Source organism: Chiloscyllium plagiosum, unplaced genomic scaffold (assembly GCF_037043375.1).
Source record: "Chiloscyllium plagiosum isolate Xiang-an unplaced genomic scaffold, Cpla_swu_hap1 HiC_scaffold_14, whole genome shotgun sequence".
Lineage (NCBI taxonomy): Eukaryota > Metazoa > Chordata > Chondrichthyes > Orectolobiformes > Hemiscylliidae > Chiloscyllium > Chiloscyllium plagiosum.
In genome coordinates, this window is record NW_028270152.1 from 33868932 (window position 1) to 33892025 (window position 23094).

The 23094-nt window shown below is 37.3% G+C and overlaps 1 protein-coding gene across 8 annotated transcripts in view; it reads right to left on the reverse strand.

Annotated features, from left to right (window-relative positions):
* Positions 1 to 23094, reverse strand: part of wnk2 (WNK lysine deficient protein kinase 2) — a 172447-nt gene that overhangs the window by 12047 nt on the left and 137306 nt on the right. For 5 of the 8 annotated variants that reach the window (XM_087994281.1, XM_087994277.1, XM_087994280.1 and 2 more), the window contains one exon: positions 5067 to 5165. The exons of 2 other annotated variants lie outside the window; for them this stretch is intronic. In XM_087994281.1, the coding sequence (XP_087850407.1) occupies positions 5067 to 5165 (99 nt within the window). Of the gene's footprint in view, positions 1 to 5066; positions 5166 to 10878; positions 11310 to 23094 lie in introns of those variants that run through there. One more of the 8 variants, XM_087994282.1, reaches the window with a different exon arrangement.

Here is a 23094-nt window from a genome sequence, read left to right on the forward strand (position 1 = left end):
TTCATTCACTATATCCAGAGAAATTTTGCAAAATCTGCGTAAGTTTAAAAGAGGAATTTCAGAATGTCATTTAACACAGGTGAAAAGAGAAAAGATGGCTGGTGAAGAAAAGCTGGCTATTATGTCAAAGTACAACATGGCTATGAACTTCTAAGTCATTTTTTCAGTTTCAAGTTCAGGGACCTACTGATTAAATACAAAATTATTCACAAGGATCAAAAGGCCAGTATTTACTTGCCTCACTGCATGAGGCAATTCCAGCAAATCTGGATTAAAGATTCAACCATTCAGATGGTAGCATTCTGAAACAATCGTGGACAATCGCTGCAGGTGAAAGCGTTAGTGACAAATGCAATTGAAACATCTGGCAGAGAGATGAGGAGCAGATGCTTTTGCAGAAATATTCCTGCTGAGAATGTCATAGCATCACAATTCGTGATCCAAGAAAGGTGGCATATTTAGATGTTGCAAGAAATATTGTTAAAGACAGTTATAAGGAACACTCCGAGAACACTCAGTTCTGCAATAGTTTCTACATATGCAGATTCACTTTGAGCTCGCAAATGATGTTTATCCTTTTTCTCTGGGTTAGTGACAAAGTAACAACCCAAAGCATACAGATTCCCAGAGTAAGGTTTGACTTTTATGCAGACAGCAAGCAATCCTAAGAAAACCTTCAAAAATCTCCAGCATCTATTTTTTTCCCCCAAGGCGGCATCAAGTGGTAATTTTTGGATGAGTTGCACGGAGGAGAGAAAGAAGGACAGAGAAAAGATTTGTGGCTTTCACAGAAGTCTCAGTTACATTTGAATAATCTTTCTCTTAGAAACTAGATTTGCATTCTGTCTCACGTTCCATACACATGGAATTCATGATTTTCTGGTAATGCCATTAATGTCATGCATAGGCTCAGGGAAAATAAATCTAATGTGTGGCCATCATACATTATCTGAATACTGAATGGACAACTATTTGTTTAAAACAAGGGCACAGGCTACGCATACCCAAATAACAATGTAGGTAGAATCAAGGGTGCCTTTTATTCAAGGGAAGTGACAACTCAAAATTGGGATTTTCTTTTCTCCAGTTTCACATACCATTACTGATTTTGAAGCACATTGCTTTGCGACAGAAAAGGAAACATAACTTCAGTGATATAGTTGTGGATTGTAACCTGATCAAAGTGAGATGGCACCTATTGTATAGAAACTTAAGTTCACTTTTGCTCAAGACTGCTGTTCAGAACTTACTCTGAAGTTGAAGATGTCCCTCAGACAGGTAGTAGTTAATGCCAAATCTCTGTCACTATTACATCTCAACATGCTGCTCTAATTATAGTCCAGGTAATTAACCTGCGGTGACATATACTCCACAATGGCTATAAACAGATGTTACATCTTCCACTTATGGCTGACATCCCATAGTCATGATCTACTTCTGCTACATGTTTTTCAATGGGAGAAATTCATGCTACAAAGTTGAACTAATGTATCTGAAGACAATAAAATTTCTGCAATAAAATCAGCTATTCTGCTTTATCAGGTAAATTTGATGCTGCCACTTTAGGTGCAAATATTAACATGGGAATCGAGTAAATTTGATGATTAATGAAAGTGCACAAACTGCATATTTATACATATAAGCTTGTGTGACCTCTAATGCACTGACCTAATGATATCCCAAGAGATCATGTCAGTCCATGCTCCAGAGTGACTAATGTTCAAGTCAATCATAATTTTATTCCAGTGTTCTTTTGAGTTTTTCAGGAATTAGACAGGAGGTAAGGTTCTACCAGGAGATATAACTGCACAACATGCCTTTATATTCTGATATGAAATGTTTCAGCAGAATGCTCATGATCATCTTAAGGCATATTTTGAGCAAATTTCTTGCTTTGTTTTACGGAGCTAAACATCAACATAGGCATAATTATGGATAGCTGAAGCACAGCACCACATCAGAACAGTAGCAGATAGAACTAATGAAGGGAAGCACTTGCTCTTCAACTGATCAACATGCTTCAAAGTAACCTTCTGGGAAAAGTGCATGGTTCATTGCTGTTGAGAAACACAGCAAAGCTTCTGATACAACTAATGTGTGAAAGAAAACTGTTTCAAATTATTCAACCTTAATGGAAAATTTCATAAAAGATTCACACAAATAGGAATATCCTTCCTGTGACCGAAATTACCAGACGCCAAAATATAATTCAAAAAGCTTACCTGTGCCAATTAATCATTTTTCAAAAGCCACCCCAAGTCCAGTGTGTGTGTGTGTGTGCGTGCGCGCGCGCGCACGCTGGGCAGGTGGTGGCGGTTTGGAGGGGGTGATTTAACTTGCCCTCTGGTACATATAATTTATGATGTGATGTGCTGGATTCAGTATCCAACACTCTCTGGACTTCAGGATGAGCCAGACTTTGTAATAATTTATTTTTAATAAATGAATGCCATCCATTTTGCAGTTACTGTATTTACATTTACTTTCATGTGAAATAGAAACAAATGATAAAGAATGTAAAAGATTAGTTAGGAAAATTAGGTGAAATTAGCAATTAGGATAGATTGTAATAAAAGCTGCAACATTGTTGGAATCTATGGAGATGGAAGGTCGAGTCAATGTAACAGAAAGGATCCCAACATAACATTGCAAAACCTGAAATATTAAAAAGGCTTTCTTCTCTCCAGGGATGCTGCCTGACCAGAATGTTTCTGGCTTGGTTTCAGATTTGTTGAATTTGTAGCATATTAATTTTTGTTAAAAGCTCTTTTTTCATCTAAACACTAGAGTTAGAGTACAATTCTGCACATGTCAGGTTGCAGTTTTCAGGCAAATTACCTTGACTAGTTCAGAATTGTTGGCAACATTAATGAGGTGAATTTATATTATGGAACATTAGTAAATTTCAAATAGCAAACTGAAATTACTATAAAATTAATTTCTTTTGGAAACAACCTTCTTGTACACTGGATCCATAAGATAGTATTTACATGGTCAAAAAGTTAACAACAAAACTATGATTTTAGTAAATAAGGCTTTCAAAGCTAAGTAACAGCTTAATAAAAATGTTAACCTTTGTTCTAAACTTACTGATTTAAAAATTTTATCCATATTTCTTCCTTAAAAATAAAAGCATTACAAAATATTTGTCATTTTACAATACTTAAATGGCCTTCAGTACCTGATCAGGACAATATATCTTTATATGTTCAACACAGTACACAGATAAAATTTTCATTGTTTGAAAGAAATTGTTGAAAGAAAGACACTTTATTTTGAAAAAACTGTATAAATTATAGTGCACAATATGGGGTATAAAACTGTGTGCTCAGAGTGAAGCTTATAGGTTACCATTTGTATCTTGCTACATTCTAGATAAATTTAGCAAGCCACCAATCAACATATTTGGAAAAAGTTATTTATTGAAAAATTTGAATGCTGAAATGAATACTGGCAGGAATATTACGAAACATACTGCCTGCCCTTTGAAGAGTTAAAAATATATGATTCTAGAGAAACGTTTTGCACTAATACTTCACACTTTAATCAAGTTGCACAGATATATACTATTCTACATCGCTCTTTTGAAAAGATATTCTGTTTGTATAGGTTTTGAATTTCAAATCTCTATTTCCTTGTAATATTCTTAAGTCAGCCAATTCAGGAGCTGATCAGACATTTGTATAAATTTTATTCATCAATTAACAATTGGAATTTCAAACAAATTGTTTGGTGTTCAGCCAACAGGGTTACAGAAATACTAGCTGAGTGTCCAAGCCTGAAGAGCTAACAAAAAAAAACACCAAAATGATCTGTTGTAGCACTAGCTCAGCTGCTAGTCAAACTTCAGGATGTTATTCCATGCAGTCTTTACATCCTCACTCCTGAATCAGTGGATCTTGATTGGTGCTGAAAATCTCAGGTTTGAAACTCCAGTCTTTGTAGATCAAAATAACAACTCTTGGCAAACATTTATTAACCTAGATTCTTGCGTATTTGATGTTTGAATGAAACATTTTTTTCCAAATCCCTGGCTTTCAAGAATCATTGTGAGCACAAAGTTTTGCCCTAAATAACAACACCTTAAACACTAAAAGTAGGTTTCACGAGTGTGAAGTGAGCATTTTTTTTTAAGGTAGTGTTTAACATTCTACAGCACACATACTGTGGCAATATACACAACAGCATAACACAGGTTTGATCAGTTCTAGTGCTCCAGCCAGGATTTCCAAATTATAACGTGTATTGGGCACAAAAAAAAATTATAACCCAGAAAACACAAATCAAACACCCTAAATATCGATTACTTAACAGTTAATAAACGAATAGGAAAATGGAGGAATGGTTAGAAATGCGGTAAATGAGAGTAGAAAATATTCAAATGAAAGTGGCTGAAAGCTTATTGAAAACCACGTTAGACTATTCTACTGAACACTAACTGGAGCACTGATGCATCAGCATTTTTCGCATGCAGACATCTCAAAGATACAACAGTGTAAAAATATCAAAATATTCATCACAGTCCTTAAAAAAAGAGTTGCAGCCTCCTGTGACCTTCCTAGTATTGCATCAAGGAAATACACTAAGTATCCAGCTTGTAACATGCAAGTCTTCATTGTCGAAACATGTGTGAAAGAGACCAGTCTTCTACAGGAGTTCTGAGTTCTCCATTTTTGGTGAAATGAGATGCTAGGGGAGTAGACTTGTATATTTTCCATATTTCAAGAAAAGTAAAATAAATTACTTAAAAACAAATTACACTAAAATACAAAAGCTTTGGTACACAGTAAATTTTGAGCACATATTATGCAATAGCTTAATTTATATATGTTATTTACACAGAAGATGAGCTCTTCCACATATGCCTTTAATATTTAGTCATGAGCCAAAAGCAGTGCACTAAAGCATTTGTATGTGAAATGAGGAAAAAAAAAACAATTATGATAACCAATAAATTTTTAAAAATGGGCTAAAAAGCAGGCTTCCTGCAGAAATATAAAATGGACTGAGATAGCAAGAAAAGGTGATGGGATGATTAGTTTAAATACAAAAGAACAAATACAAACAGATGGACAAAGACACAGGTCCACTGAGGAATCTGGTACGAGGTTTGCTACTAGATTTATAGGTCACTCTCTCAGACGTTTGGTGGAAAACCGTCCAGCCTGCGAATGAATATAAAGGGGACAAAAACAAGACACTCGTAAAGTTGTACAGCAGTGACTTGAAATAGTAATTAATTTAGCTGGATGGATATAGCATCCACAACTAACTACTTATACAACTATGAAAAAATTCTAGTCAAAGAAAATCAATCATGTGCAAATAAGTGCAATGGGAGTAAAAGAATCTGAAATGGTTTAATTTTCACATTGACAAGATTTTACAAAGGAAAATTATTGAAAATCTACTGAACAAAACTCAAGATTTGCTATAAAGTAGTGCCTCACAATGAATAAATCTTCAATCAGCTCCCTCAGATATGATTAAAGGTTTTGGAATCTAGCAATGCCTATAAAATTAGTTAAAGTTAAAATGAAAATCTGTTACACATTACGAATTACTAGAATTTTAACAAGTTTGCATATACAGAACTGCTCTGTGACTGCTTTGTTCAATTAACAGTAAAACAAGATCTAGAAAAAAGAATCAAATGTAGCGCAGATATATTTCTTTTATCTAATGTTTGTCATTTATTTGAACAGAATAGTTTTGCAGTTTATTCTGTTTAAAAAAAAGCTCAAGTTTTTTTACAAAAACAAAAATTGCTGGAATTGCTCAGCAGTTCCAGCAGATCTGTGGAGAGAAATCGGAGTCAATATTTTGGGTCCAATGACCCTTCTCAGAACCCAGCAGTTCTGTTTCTGATTTCCAGCATCTGTGATTCTTTTATATATTATTTACACTCTTTTTGCTTTCCTACTGCAATAATTTAAAGACACTTTATTGTCCAATGTGCACCTAATATTCAGCAAACAGTGAAATCATCAGCACAGTCACATGGAGGCTGACTGGAAGGTTCTAACTCCAAACTATTCTCTAAATAGAAGAAAGTGCGAAATTGTTGAAGTATTTTTCAAATGAGATACTGAAACAAGTTTATCTATTCAAAGCCAGATTTTAAAAAATCATAAAGTCAAGGAAGTTATCCCACAAATTGAGACATCTAATTCACTGCTGTTAGCAGTAACTTATTGGCTATGATACTTTACAAAGTAAAAGTGACTACAGCTCAGAATTGCAAAATTGGACCTGAAATGCTCTGAGATGAAAGGTACTAAATAGTTTTTTTTCATTCTTTGAACATATTGCTAAAAGGTGCATTATTGGTAAATGGCTCCTGTACAAGTTTTTCCTGTAACATGCCAATCATAGAATCATGCAGCACAGAACACAAAAATACACTGCTCAGATTTTGCACCCATAGCAGTAAATTATTCAACTGAGCTGTAACTATTTCTTAATCAATATTCATTATACCATATGATATCAAATATTTATCAAGTAATATTTATAGCGTTATTAAATACTGCATAATTTTATTACCCATATTATTCTCAGTACTTTATCTGGCACTGGATCATGGAATTCTGATACTGTCCAATTGCTAGTTTCTGATATTGGACAAGTCAGCTGCAAATCTCTACGTTGCAGTTCTGTACTGTGTTCATCGACCAAATCTCTTTGTTGCTGAACTACTTTTTTGTATTATAGAAACATCTGTTTGGATCCTAGCGTTTATTCAAGTTTAGGCACTACATCATAGCAGATTTTTATGGCTATAACCAAGTACTGAATGGCACTACAATACACAATATTCAGTGATATGAACAGCTAAATCAGCATCTTGTTTTAATTATTTCAGTAAATTGAAAATGTACACTAAACATCTCTTCAAACTTGGCTCAATATTGTTTTGGTTGAGTATTCACAATCCCTACTATGACAAGAGCTAATAGATCACTGTGAGCTAATGCTAAGCAGCATGAAAATATTTGATTAGTACAAAGTTCAACTATACCATTAAAATATGGCAGAACAAAACAATATCTGAACATCAAAATGGTTTTTATAACTAACAGGATGACAAGAGCTGGAAACATTAAAACACTGTAAAAAGTTCAAAGCCTCAGAAGGTTTAGGTTTTTGGACTTCTCCCTCGAGCCTATTTAATTTTTGTTACACTTTTCCAAAACAAGATATTTCTTTGGCCTGAAAACCGAGCAAAGTAGTCTTTATGTAATAAACTTAGCGATGAAAAATGTTAGCATGATGATCTAACAACCTTCTGAATGCTCTAAGGCTTTCGGGTAACAGTGGTTATTTTTACCACAATGCAATATGCATCAATGTAAAGAGAAGAAAATATTTCCCAAGCCTTGGAAGAAATTCACAATAAAAATTAGAACTATTTATGCTAAAGTCAGGCAATGACTTGAAACAAAGTTGCAAACTTAACTTACTATAAATTCTTCTAGAATACTAAAATAAATTTCAAAAAATGAACATGTTTCATTAATTTTAAATTAGTTTAAAATGTAATATCCACATTCAAGATCAGAACTTTAATACATTACAGCCAATAGACATCAAATGGTTGTTTTTGAATATTGTGTTTACTTGTTTAAAAAAAAATACTAGCAAGCATCTACAGCCATTGTAAAAACAAGAGAGACATTTTAATCTTAAGCTGCTAACAAGGTAAAGCACTTGGAAACAATCTAAGTCAGTCAGAAGCATCTGAATGTAATTTAAGTCCTCCAGACATAGTTCTGCACCATATGGAAAATGCATTTATTTATTGGTAATCCCTTTCCATTTTCACACTAACAAACATCGTCTTATCTTCAAAATGAGTATGAAATTCAGAAGACAAAAGGAGATGAATTGAAAAGTTTATAAGTTTTGAAGAACACAAGTAAATAGGATATTAAACAGGTGAATGGTAAAAATGAAAACAGAGTTGAAAATGGAAAGCAACAGGACATGGCAAACAATTAGCATTTCAAATTTGTCTGCCATTATTTTTGTAGTTTAGGGTTATATTATCTTCAAGAAGTTCTACTGTACAAAAACAAAGTAGAAACTAACATGTTTAACCACTGAAGAATTCAATTTTCTTAAATCTGGCAACAGTTCAATTATCTTTTTAAATGCATAGTTTCTCATTTAAATTCACTTTTCGTACTCTCCATTATATGTTCCACGATTTCTATAAATCGTTGTACCCTCACACGGCACTGAGCTGACTTGAAAAGGATCATGGTTTGTTTTTCAAAGGTAGTTGATGATCATGAGCTAAACATCAGCTTAAGGAAATCAGAGATATTCCACCAACCATCAATTCTGACTAGATCTAACCTTCTATAAATGTCAACACCACAATTCGAAAAGCCCTAGATAACTTCACCTACCTGGGAAGCACAGTCTACAGAAATATCTGCATTGACAGAGATGGCAAACAAAATTACATGAACAAGCTCAACAGTTGACCATATTGTTACAGACTATGGATGAAATGAGGTACCATACTTCCTACAGAATTTGCTGCGTACCAAGTTGTGGCAATACCTATCCTCCTATGTGCCCAAGAGATATGGAGTTCATACTTTGCATTAAAGAGTTGGTCCCATGAGATGCATACAGAATCTAATGGCCATCAAATGGGTGGACAAAGTGCCCAATACTGACGTATGTCAAAGAGCAGAAATGTCTAGAATTGAAGTACTCACCATCAGAGCTCAGTTTAGATGGACATGTAGTACCTATGACTGATGATGAAATCATGAAGATGGTTATGTATTCACAACTTAAAACACCACTTGTAAGAAAGGACTATATCAAGTTTCCTTGAAGTCAAATCTCAGGAATTGTGGCCTGTACACCTCAGATTGGGAGAAAATGCACAGTAACTACCTGAAGAGTGATCGAAAGTAGTGACATTGTTCCTTTTCAACAAGAAAGAATGCAGTCAGAAGACAAAATGTAAGCTAGATAGACTAGGCAGTCCCAATAAATGAAAATTCATCTTTGTCTGGACCGTGAAAAGCCATCCAGGTCATGCAGCTATGTGAGAGCACACACGACTTTATGCAAGCAAAATAACTACCATCTTTGGTATATGCATTTCTTCCTTCTTGCAGGCAAGGCTTGCCATTTAAGATCCCCCTTCTTTTGACGGATACATTATGCAGAAGTGGATGGGGATCATAAAGCTTAAAAGCACTCCTCTGCACATCTTTGATTTGAAAAAAAGCCAACAATGGCATATTCCATGCCAGTCTCCGATGCATATATTGTGGATCAAATGGAGTTACACAATCTCATGTGGTCACTTGGGAAGATTTGATGAAAGGTCAAAGTTACTCTTCAGTTTGTGATACAGGAGATGGGCTTTGTCAGGCATTGGGCTAAGACTCTAGAAATTGAGTACACATGTTGAGGAACATGTGGTTTCTCTGAAGTGTCAATCCAGGTCTGACTCCTGTCAAAATGCATTAGCTATTCATAGTAAAAGTACCCACATAATCTGATGTTGTTTAACTTCAACTGCAGTCCACGCTCTGATTGGCAGACTGTTTATGAGGGGATGTGTTGGGTAAGTTCATAACTAAGCAATTTACTAAGTTTCAGGAAAACACAGAAAACAGGTTCTGAAATGGACACTTGCAACTTCCACCTGCAGAGGAAACTTCCACTGGTGGCACATAATTCTGGTCAATTACAGAATATTGTTAAAGATTCTTCCATGACCCAGATGTTTCCAAAGGACTGCACAACCAATGACAATGAATAATCACAGGATTATTGGCACAAGGGGGCATTGCAGTGCACATTCTGATCAAGCACCAGCCTACATTATTTCTGACAAGAGTCCTGGAGATAACAAAAGCTTCCACTTTTTAATCTAACATGGTGCGTATTTGACAGTTGCAGATTTAAAAATTTGTTAATCACTGAAGGAGCTCACATTTTATTTTAAAAAAGCAGTATAACAAAGCAGAAAAGGTAAAATGCTCAAGGCAAAAAAACATATTGGTGTAGTGCCTACAGAAGAATCTTTTTCAACAGCTGCTTACATGCAAAGTTTAACAACGTATCCTTATAAAAAGCTGAAATTGGTCCAATACTGCATTGCAGTTAGATACAAACTGAGGCAAATTTATATTTTTGGTGGCTTCCCTCATTAAATAACAAGGTGTCAAACGTCTTACAATCACCCTTAATACAAAGAGACCTTGCCTGACAATTTCCTGTGGAAATATGTTCTGAAGGTTGGATATGATCTAGTTAGATATTTCTTCCAAATTCCTTTATCACTACCAAGCTTCTAAAGAATGTGGAAAACCACACAGTTAGAGAACCACATCCTATTATTCACACTGAATAATATACAACTAATTTGTTATATAATATCACACACATAACATGTTTACAGTTAACTTTCAAAGATAGAAATAAGCACTAATTTCTCTAGAATTTATACTTTTCATCTCCTTTGCATCATTCCAATTTTAGCAAATGTGCTGCTAAAGTGAGTGAGTACAATACACTTAGTACATTCTTTAAACTGGTATTTGTCAGCTGTAAACTGCAGTCAATGAACCAAGGTCAAGTTGGATTCAAGCTAAGGCTGTCAATTTTGCAATGATACAAAGTATTTTTGGATATCCATCTACACAAAAGCAACAGTTAACTCAGGGATATAGTTCTGATCTAATTTATCAGCACAATGAAGTCAGGGGAGTCATCTCTCAACAATTTTGAGATTATATAAAGCATAGTACAACTCTGGCCAGTGGGAATTACAGCATTCAGGATGTTCGCCAAGGAAAACGGCAGCTTGACAAACAGGTTTTGTGCCTTGGTACATGACTTTTCTTGGAAAGAGCAAAATCTTTCTAAAATATCATACTTACTATCATAATTTTTCACTTCTGAAGTTGAAGTACTTTTCTTTTAAAATGATCCAAATGTGCGGCTTAGTAAATACACACATTAAGTGGAGTTTCTAAACCCCTTTTAAAATTTGATAAAATTTAGAAATGAAATGGAATCCATTAAGATAGACTTTAAAAGAAAAGCACTTAAACCTTCTGCTTGCAGTACCTTTTCACCCCTATGCCCTGACCTCAATGAATTTTGAGCTTGAAACCATTTTGAGCTTGACATCACATTGAGCTTTTCCTCTGTTGTCTTTATCTTCATGCTCCCTTCTTTGGCTAGGAATCATCGCCTCAATCAGTGGACCATTTCACCCACCTCCAACATTCTCACAAAGAGGCTTTGTGCCTTGGTACATGGCTTTTCTTGGGAAGAACAAACAAATGAGGGGAGAGAGAGAGACAGACAGAGAGAAAAGATTACAATATGTAGAATTTAGTAGTTTGTTAGATTGATAGATTATTGGGAATGCATTCCAGTGATCATTAAAATGTACTGCAAGCAAAAGGTTTAAGTGCTTTTCTTTTAAAGTACGTCGTAGTGCATTCAATTTCATATCTAAATTTTACCAGATTTTAAATGTGGTTTAGAAACTCAATTTACTGTGTGTATTGATTAAGCCAGATATTTGTACCATTTAAAAAATAGTATTTTAACTTCAGAACTGAAAAATTACAATGGTAATTGTGATTTTTATGTATTGAGCATCAACAGATAGAGTTTTTTTTTAAATTCCCTAGTACAGTACTTTGTTGCCAAAGTGCTGCACCCTTATTCCTTTCGTAGCAAAGTGGATGAAGGGTGATTAGGCAAAAAGAACAGCTAGAGCAAATTATATGCATACTCTATATAGAAAGTCATAAATCAAGTCCAATTCTTCTTGTCAGCATTGTTTCTTATTATGCTTGATGAAAAATCCTGAGTGAGAGGATTAATAGTTTTCAATGAATTAAAATACATCACGTACAATGAATATCAGATGCAAGGATTAGAAAGGTTGACCTGAAAGTTACTTTATAATAACAAGGAAACATTGTACATACAGAATTGGCAAAGAAAATCACACATTTTGATAGAATAGAATAATACTTTAACCTCATCATACACAGAATAATCTCTGGTGCTATACAGTTCGCTCTGACCAAATGACTGTTTTATCCCCTATACCCTGACATCAATGAATTTTGAGCTTGACACCACATTGAGCTTTTCCTCTGTTGCCTTCACCTTCATATTCTCTTCTTTGGCTAGGAATCATCACCTGTGTGGAGTTTGCACGTTCTCCCCATGTCTGCGTGGGTTTCCTCCGGGTGCTCTGGTTTCTTCCCTCAGTCCAAAGATGTGCAGGTCAGGTGAACTGGCCATGCTAAATTGCCCGTAATGTTAAGTGCATTAGTCAGGGGTGAACGTAGGGGAATGGGTCTGGGTGGGTTGCTCTTTGAAGGGTTGGTGTGGACTTGTTGGGTCAAAGGGCCTGTTTCCACACTGTAGGGAATCTAATCTAATCTCTCTCTGGTCTCTTACCTGACCTCTTTCATCGAAAGACAATCCACAGTCAGGACTGTTTTGGTAAATCATCAGTTAGGCCACTGCTACTTCCTAACTCAAATCTATTTCATCTCTTGTTTCTTCCGAACCAGATCAATGATTTCCTACATCATTTGAAATGTCCTGGTGTGCACTACCATCTCTAAACAGTGGGTGCTCAATCTCCCGATAACTCTGGCCCCCATGTGGACTGTTTGAGAGTTCTCTAGCTCTTCCTTAAACAGAGACCAACAAGTCCCAGCCTGGCTGAACATACTCTATCTTTTAATAATTTATCTTTAAACTTGTGTCACTTTCTCCAAGTAAAAGATATCAAAATGGGTACATGCTTGGATCTCAATTATGCCTTTTGGGGGAGGGGCTTTGACGTAGAACATGAGTTATGCCATCCTACTCATAGTTATGTATACATCAGAAAAACAATTATGCTGCTGTTTCCTGCTCATCCCCAGACTAAAAAACCTAATTTGCTTCCAATTTCAACCTCTCATCTTTCCATGGTCCATCATCAACACATTTTCAACTTCTGTCTCCAATTCTAGGGCTCAGCTGTTGACTGATATTCATAAGCCAACTGATTTCCTCACACCCTGCTGCCTGTAAAGCCTCTATTCCATTCTCTGCCTTCATCATGTTTGTTCTAAAGATGCACTCTGTTACAACAATGCCTCTGATAGATCTTCATTTTTATTCAAGCAAGGACCTCCTCCTCCATTCCCCATTTGTAACTGTAGACAGGGCCCTCAACCACATTGAACCCATTTCCTGGATTCTATCTCTCTCCCTTAACTTCTATTTGGTTCCTTCATCCTCATTTTTCATCTCTCAGTCTCCACACTCAAAGGTTCAATTCTGTCATTTTCAGCAGTTTCAGCATTACGACTCCACAAGATGCATTTTTTGCTTTCAAACCCATCAGTACTACAAAAGGGCTATTCCCTCGGCAGTATCCTGGACCACATCTCACTCATTCAACAACTTGTTCCACTTTCACATAACATCTTCCCAGGCAATCATGGGGATGTAACATTTGCTCCTTTACCATCACTGTCCATATGAACAAAGAATAGGAGTTAGCCATTCAGCCCTTGAGCCTGTACCACCATTCAATAAGTTCTAGGCTGATCTGATATTCTCAAAAAATCATTTATGGCTTGCCATCACCTGCACCTGCAGGGCCAACACTACGGCCCTACCCTAAGGAGGTGCTGGTGAACTAAGTTTTTGAATTGCGGCAGTCTGCTTGGTGTAGGTACTCATACAATGTCATTAGGAAAAGAGGCCCAGGTTTTGCCCCGGTGACTATGAAGGAATGTCCATCTATTTCCAAGTCAGGACAGTCAGTGGCTTGGAGTTAAAGTTGCACAGCATGGAAACAGACCCTTCATCCAAGCCGACGAGACATCCTAAACTAATCTCGTCCCATCTTCTTGTATGTGACCTATATCCCTCTAATCCCTTCCTATTCATGTACCCAACTGATGCCTTTTAAGTATACCAGCCTCCACCAATTGCTCTGGTAGCTCATTCCATTCATGCATTACCTTCTGTGTTGGCCCTTAGGACCCTTAGGTTTGGAGAGTTACTTGCAGATGGTAGTGTTTTCATGTATCTGCTGCCCTTGTCTTTCTAAATAATAGTAGTTGTGGGTTTGGCAGGTGCTGGCTAATTAGCTTTAGTGAATTTCTGCAGTGTGTTTTGTAGATGGTATACACTGCTGCTACTCTGTGGAGAACAGAGTGAGTGTTTGTTGATGTGGTAAAAATCAGGTAGGCTGCTTTGTCCTCAACAGGATCAAACTCGTTATGTTTATAGACCTGCACTCATTCTGACAAGTGGCAAGAATTCCACCACACTGCTAACTTGTGCTTTGCAAATGGTGTGTAGACTTCGGTGAAATCAGGTTAGCCGCCCCAGGATTCCTACTATCCAACGTGGTTCTCTGACTACAGTATTTACCTAGCTCATCCAGTTCCATTTCTGGTGAATGGTAGCCCCTGGAATGTTGATAGTGATGTCCTGACATTGAACATCACAATATGATGGTTAGATTCTCCCTTATTGGAGATGGTTATTCACCAACATTGAATCAATCTTGAATATTGTTGAGCTCTTGTTGCATTTTCACTTGGACTCCTTCAGTATCTGAAGTGACATGAATGGTAATGATCATTTTGCAAATATCAGCAAGCATCCCACTCATGACCTAATGATGGAGGGGAGGTCACTGAAGGAGCTGAAGAGGACTGGGCTTGGGAACTGTTGCAGAGTTATCCTGGAGCAGGAACAACTCTACCGCAACAACTCCAACCATCTATCTTTGCGCAAGATAGGATCCCAATCAACGGAGAGTTCTAACCCCAATTTCCATTGTCTTCAGTTTTGTTAAGGTTCCTTGATGCTATATTCTGTTAAACGTGGCTTTGATAGCAAGAGTGGTCACTCTCCCTTTCTTTCTGGCTCTTTTGTCCATATTTGAACCAAAGCAGTAATGAGGTCAGGAGTTGAATGACTCCTGTGAAACCCAAACTGAGCCTCAGTGAGCCGATTATTGCTATGCAGATGCAGCTGGATAGGAGGAGATGACCCCTTGCACCACTTGATAGACAATCAAGAGTAGAATGATAGTATGTCAATCAGTTGAGTTGGATTTGTCTTGCTTTTTGTGCACAGGACACAACTGGACAGTTGTCAGTTTTCTAGATGTACTGAACAGCTTGGCTTGGAAGCAAGCTCTGGACCACAAAAACAATTGCCAGAATGTTGTCAGGGCCCATAGCCTTTGCAGTAGCCAGTGCCTTCAACTGTTTCTTAATATCCCGTGGAATGAATTGAATTAACAAAAGATGACCACAGGAAGTGGAGATGGATCACCTACTTGGTGTGTCTGTCAGAAAACTGTTGTCAATGCTTCAGTCTTACATTTTACATTAAGGTCTTGGGCTCACTGAATTTTTGCAGCCTCGCCAATGGGTTGTTTGATTATCCATCTCAATTCATGCCTGGATGAGGCAGGATGACAAGAGTTTCAATCTGATCTGTTGATTGTGCAATTACGTACCCTGCTCATCACTTGCTACTTTTGCAGTTGGCCACATAAGTAGTTCCGTGCTGTCGCTTCACCAGGTTGACCGCTCATTTTTAGATATGCCTAGTGCTGCTCCTGGCATGTCTTCCTACAATCTTCACTAAATCACGATTAACATTTTGGCACAGTGATAACATCTTTCTTAAGTTTATAAAATAATAAGATGTATAGACAGAGCTAATAATAGTTAAATTTTCCCTCGGAAGTGGTATTTCAAGACTCGGGGGCACATTTTTAAGGCGAGAGGAGAGAGATTTAAAGAAGTCATAAGGTGCAAATGTTTTACGCAGAGGGTGGTTTGCATGTGGCATCAACTTCCTGTGGAAATGGAGGATGTAGGAACAATTACAACATTTAAAAGACATTTGGATAAGTACATGAATAAGAAAAGTTTGGAGGGATATGGGCCAGGAGCAGGCAGGTGGGACTAGTTTAGTTTGGGATTATGTTCAGCATGGACTGGTTGGACTGAAGGGTCTGTTTCCATGCTGTATGACTATGAGTTGAGTGAGATATATATTGGGCCACAAGACTTCAGATTTTATTGGAGTACAACTGAGCTGATGGCCCACACAGCCTCATCAATGCTAAGTCTGGAGTTGCTGGATCTGTTTGGATTTTGCATAGTATGATGGAAGGTATCCTCAATGTGAAGATGGGACTTCACCTCCATGAGGACTATGGGATGATGCTCCTAACAATACTGCAGAAGACAGGTTAATGAGGATGAGGTCAAATATTTTTCTCCCTCCTACTAGTTCTTTCACCCCCTGTAACAGACCAATCAAGCAGCCACAATCTTAAGGACTCAACCACTCAGCGAGTTACTGAGTTACCCATGATGGATACTGTAGTTCCCTCAAAACTGAGGACATTCTGCATCCTTACCACCTTTATTGCATCCTTCAACAGTTCTGATTCATCAACCATGGAGATAGGGGTGTACTTTGCGGTAATCAGCAGGATGCTTCATTACTCACGTTTGACTTGATGTCATGAGACTTCATGAGGCACAAAGTCAATTTGACTTTCACAGAAACACTCACCCGAGTATACACATGCTACCAATTTCACTTGGTCCGTCCTGTCAAAAGTAAGATAGGACATACTCAAGGACGGTGATAGTGCTGTCTGGGACATAGCCTGCAAGGTATGATCATGATTGTAGGACAGTGTCAGGCTGGTGCTTTACTAGTCTATGAGACAGCTTCTCAATTTTTGCACTAGCCTCGTGTTAGTAAGGAGGACGCTTGAGGGTCAACAGAGCAGTTTCTGGTGCCTAGGCTGGTGCTAGATGGTCCACCTGGTTTTTGAGACTTATCACCTTGATACAATGGAATGGTTTGCTAGGCCATTTCAGAGGGCATTTAAGAATCAAGTATGTTGATGTGGGTCTGGACTGACAGGTAGGTTAGACCACTCAAGGATGACAGATTTGCTTCCCTAAGGACATTAGTAAAGCAGATTTTGTTTTGATAATTGATGATGGTTTCAGCCATAATATTCTAATACTAGATATTTTTTAAAATTCAAATTTCACCATCTACAGTGGTGAGATTCAAGCACTGGTCCTCAAAATATTACTTGGGTTCTTGAATTATTTGCCTAAATTGTAATTTAAATTCACATTCCCACAAACCCCAATAACGTTACTTAAGAATATATCCATCCCTGCCTTAAAAACATCAAAGACTCTGCTCCAACACATTATCAGGAAGAGAGTTGCAAAGATTCACAAGTCTCAAAAAATTTCATCTAAATTCTGTTTCAAATGGACAATCACTGCTTTATAAACAGTGCCTGCTAGATCTAAATTCTCCCATAAAAGGAAATATCCTTTCCACATTCACCTCAAGACCCCTCAGGATCTTAAATTTCCCTCAACTCCCCACTCCAGCAAATATATGTTTAGCCTCTCCAATTTTTTCTCATAAGTCATATCATTCATTCTAAGTATTAGGTTGGTAAACCTCACCTTGAACTGATTCCAATGCATCTACATGCTTCCTTAAGTAAGTTGACTGATACTGTACAACAATGTGGTCTCATCAGGGCTTGATATAACTGAAGCATAACCTTTGGACTTACTTTTGTATTCAATTCCCCTTGTGCTAAATTATAACATTCTACGAACTTTCCTAATTACTTGCTTTACCTGTATACTAATCTTTTGTGATTTATACAACAAGAAACCCAGTTCCCTATGCATCCCAGATTTCTGCAATCTCTCACTATTAAGACAATATGCTTTTTGAAAATTCTTTCTGACAAAATGGAAAATTTCACATTCTACTACTTTATACTCTATTTACCTCATCTTTGCCCACTCACTTAACCTAACCATGTCTTTTGTAGTCTTATGTCCTCTTCACAACTAGCTTCTGAACTACCTTTGTCAACAGCAAATTTGGCAACCACCCTTCAGCCAAAGATATTAATATAAATTCATAGTTGAAGTTCCAGCACTGAACCCTGCAACACACCACTTATTACATCTTGCTGATCAGAAAGTGACCCAGATATGCGATTCTGCTTCCTGTTAGCCAATTTTCGATGTATGCCATTACCCCTCACATCATGAGTATTTATTCTACAACAATCTTAAAAGTGGCACCTTAACAGATGCCATCTGTAAATCTAAACAGGAAGTATTCAACCTTTCCCTTTTATCTATAGCACATGTAACCTTTGTAAATATCTCCAAAAGATTGATCAAATATAAGTTCCCTTTCACAAAGCCACACTGGCTCTGCCTGATTACCTTGAACTTTTCTAATAACCAGCTATGAGTTTTTTTTAACAATAGCATCTAACATTTAGACTGTAATAAAGTTAACTGGTAGGATACTGCTTTTTGTCTTTTTTTTGGACACATGAGTTACATTTGCTATCTTCCAATTTAATGGGATTGTCCCCAAATCAAGCAAGTTTTAGAAAATTAAAAACCAATGTATCAACTATCTCGTTAGCCACTACACGGCCCAAGGATCAAGTCCGTCAGAACCTGGGCACTTGTCAGCCCGTAGTGCCAACAATTCACTCAGTACCACCTTTCTAGTATGAGTTTCCATAGTCCCTCTCTCTCATTTCCTTATTTATTGCTGCTTCTTGGACATTACTTGGATCCTCTATAATGAAGTCCAATGAAAAAACTGCTGCTCAATTCATCTATCGTTTCCTTAGTTTCCAATACTAATTCTCTCGTCTCAAGTTCTATAGATCAACACTCGTTTTGTAATTTAAAAAAAAATTGACAGAAACTGTTTTCATATCTCTGACTAGCTTTCTCCCATCCTCTAATTTTTCCCTCAATTCTTTTAGTCATTCTTTGGTGGTTTTAATGTCATATCCAATCTTCTGACCTGCCTCTAAAAATATAGATAATTATTTGCTATTTTCTCAAATCGGATATTAACTTTGACATTTCTAGTTAATTATGGATGGCAGGCCCATTCCTTGTAACTTATATTTTTCTTTGGAATGTACCTTCTGTGTATTCCAAATATTCTCTTAAATTCCTGCCTCTGCACATTTATAGATGCATCCTTTAATCTAATTTGCTAATTCACTTTAGCTAGCTCTATCATATGTTATAAACATTTTTAAAAACTCATCTCGGACTCACTCCTCTCTTTCAAATTGAATGTAAAATTTAGTTGTACTATAGCTGCTGCTATCTAGAGGTGCCTTCACTTCTCATTGCACAGTACCTGGTCAGTATAGCTTGTTCACTGGTCAGCTGCAGAATAAGCTCTTCTAAATGAAACTATCGTTAATGAAAACATTCTCCTCACCTGAACTGCCCAAATCTCTCATGATTATAGCCATGCCTCTCTGGCAAGCTCTCATCATTTCTTCCTTTGTGTTTGGACTACTGGTTATTGTTAGGGGGCATGTATATCACTGCCACAAGTGACTTCTTGCTTTTATATTTTCTCACCTCTACCCAAACAGTTTCCACATCCTGGCTTCTTGAACTTAGTTCATTTTCCTCTATTGTGCTAATACCATCATTAACAAATAGAGCCACCCGCCAGCTTTCCCTCCCTTTCTATCTTTCCTAAATGTCCTGTACCCTTCAAAATTCAAGTCTCAATCCATGTCATCTTATACACACATTTCTCGTAATGGCAACCAGATCATTCATACTTATTCCTGCTTGGGTTCTTCAATCAACCGTTTTGAATCAAGTCAGATACAGAGCCTTTAGTTTTATCTTTAGTTTTCCTTCCGTTTAGTATATTGCATTCAGGGCTCACTACGTGGTCTCGTCTACTGCAGCAAGATCGAAAACATATTGGGTGATTGCTCTGCTGTGAAACATGTCAGCTTGCAAACACGACTCCCAGAATTCCAGTTTGCTTTCCACTTTAATTCACCATGTAACATGCTTGCATTTCTGTCTTCAGTCTGCTGCAGTGTTCCAGTGACGCTCAAATGCAAGTTGGAGGAATAGCACCTAATTTTTCAATTATGTAGTTTACAACTTTCTGCTAAGTTTGAGTTCAGCAATTTCAGACCATGAACTCTCACCAATTCTGATTTTTGTTTTTAAAAATGTATTGATGTGATTTTTGTTATTCATTATTCTGGAAATTACAAACTATGTACAGTGGTCTGTTTTCTTACTACAACCACAACCACTTGCCTTTTGTTCAACAACATACATTGTCATTTAACCTCTCCTACCCTTGTTACTATCCTACACTGTCCCTTTTGATCTTCCTTTAGCCACCTCCCCACTTTCAAATCATAGAACCCAACACATTTCTACCCTTCTTCAGTTCCAAAGAGTCACATTTGACTTAAAATTTAACTCAGTCCCTCCAGAATCTGCAAGATCTGCTGAGTAATTTCAGTGCTTTGTTTTTGTTTACTATTTTAAACACTTGTTTTAAATTCAAATCAAGTCAAAACATTGAGCCTGTATTCATGGACAACTCAATTCCAAGAAAATACAAAATTCCATTTTTGACAGTGGCTTCTAGCTTTTGACGTGGATGAAAAAGAAACTGGCAAGGACTATTTGCTTGAATCAACTGGATTTATTGCTAGTGATCAAGAAAAGGAGTAGAATTTCTGGGACTGACCATAAGGTGAACTATTTAATGCTTTCTGTGTGAAATCACCATCAAGGCTAGGATGATAACATGTAGCATAAGAGAAATTATAAACTGGAATAAACATTAATATCTCCCTTTTACTTAAAACACCAGGTATTTCTAAACACAAAGAAAAGAAAATCACACCACATAAACACATTTGAAAATAAAGTTCTTTCCGGGAGGCAGGGTGTGAATTTACCATTTCTTCTCTGACATCATCTTTCGGCTGAAAGACCTAGGCCTGAATCAGGCAGCACATGTGATAAACAATGCAAATTAGAAACAGTATTTCTCCATTCTGAAAAGCACTTGGGAGAATGGAAAGGGCAGAGAATATAATGTGGGTGGGGACTTTAAAGTCCATCTACAAGTGTTGCTCCGCAGCACCAAGACTGACAGGGCCAGCTGAGTCTTAAAGTACATAGTTATTGGCAATATTTGACAAGTGGTGACCCAAGAGAAAAATTAGCTTAGCCTTCTCTCCACCAATCTGGCCATCGCTGATATATCTGTCTACAGTTCTTGTGGAGATCAAGTTGGTGTTCAGATTGAGCATATCCTACATGATGCTAAATGGGACAGAGTTCAAATAGATGCAGCAACACAAAAATGGGTATTCATTTGCAATGTGCACCATCAGCAACAGAATTGCATTCATCCACATCTCTTAACCTCTTGACCCAGTATATTCCTCAAAATCCATCACCATCAAGTCAGAAGATCAACTCTGGTTCAAAGAAGTGTGTAGAGGGGCCTGCCAAGAGCAACATCTGGCATACCTGAACCTCGTTTTCCTTGGTGTAGCTTCACTTACGTGTCAGACAGGAGAAGCAGCATGAAATAGATAGGACTGAGCGATTCTACAACCAATGGATTAGATCTGAGCTTTGCAGTCCTATCACATCCAGTTGTGATTGATGGTGGACAACTAAACTAGTAATGGGAGGTACAGTTTCACCAATATTAGCAACAATGGAGGCAACCAGCATATTAATGCAAAAAAACATTGCTGAAGTAGTTGCATTCCTCTGTAAATATGACATGTGATATCAAGAAAGGGCAGATACCTTGGATGCTGCAAAGTGTATGAGCCATGACAAAGTTCTGGCGATATTACTAAAGATCTGTACTCCAGAATTTGTCATGCCTTGCCAAGCTATTCCAATACAGCTATAACACTGGCATCTACTCAACAAAGTGGAAAATTGCACTGTGTACAAATGTAAGTTATAGAGTAGCATTGACTATCATTTTATTCTTTATCAATAATAATGAAAGGGGCCATTGACAATGCTGTCAAGCAGTACTTGCAAAGGAACAATTTTTCACTGTAATCAGTCTAGGTTCTACAATGGTCGCTTCTGACCTCATTGGACTAAGCAGAAACCGGCCTTGATGTCAAGACCACAATTGACAAGCATCAAGATGGCCTAGCAAAATTGGAGTCAATGGGAGTCCGGATGAAAATTCTCCATTGATTGGAATCATACAAAGCACAATGGAAGATGGTTGTGATAGTTGGAAGTCAGTCAAACGTCTCAGCCCAAGACATCACTGCAGGAGTTCCTCAGCACAATGTTCTTGGCTCAACAAACTTCAGCTGCTACATCAGTTACTTACTTTTAACATAAGGTTAGAAAGTAAGATATTTGCTCATGATTACATAATGCTCAACACCATTCACAACACCGGAGATACTGAAGCGGATAATGCCCATTTACAGCAACAATGGGCAACATCCAGGTGTGGGCTAATACATAGCAAGAAACTTTCACACTACAAAAGTTCCAAATAATGACCATTTTGAATAAGAGAGATTGTGACCATCATCTCTAAATGTTCAACGGCCATCACTGAAACTCTTATCATCAACATCCCAGCAGTAATCAGAAACTGAACCACACTGGCTTTATAAATATTACTGTTACAACAGGAACTCAGGTCCCATGGCATCAAATTCACTTCCCCTTTTCTCATTGTCTGTCCACTATGTGTGAAAGAAAACTCACTACTTGCCTGGATGGGTGCAGCTGCCAAAAACACATCATCCAGGACAAATCAAACTGTTTGATGGCATTAAAATCACACCCTTCAGCACATAATCCATTCACTACCAATGCACATTGGCAAGAGAACATACCATCTGTTAGATATACTGCAGTAACGCACAAAAACTCCTGACAGCTTCCAAAACCATGATCTCTAATACCCGGAAGTGCAAGGACAGCAGATGTATTGCAGCCATGACCTGCAAGAACCCCTTGAAATCACACACCATCCTGACTTAGAATTATTTTACAGTTCTTTCACGGTCACTGGGTCAAAATCCTGGAATTCCCTTCCGGACAGCATTGTTGTTATCTTGGCACTCCAAGGTTAGAAGTTCAAGCAGGCAGTAGTTTTTTTTGT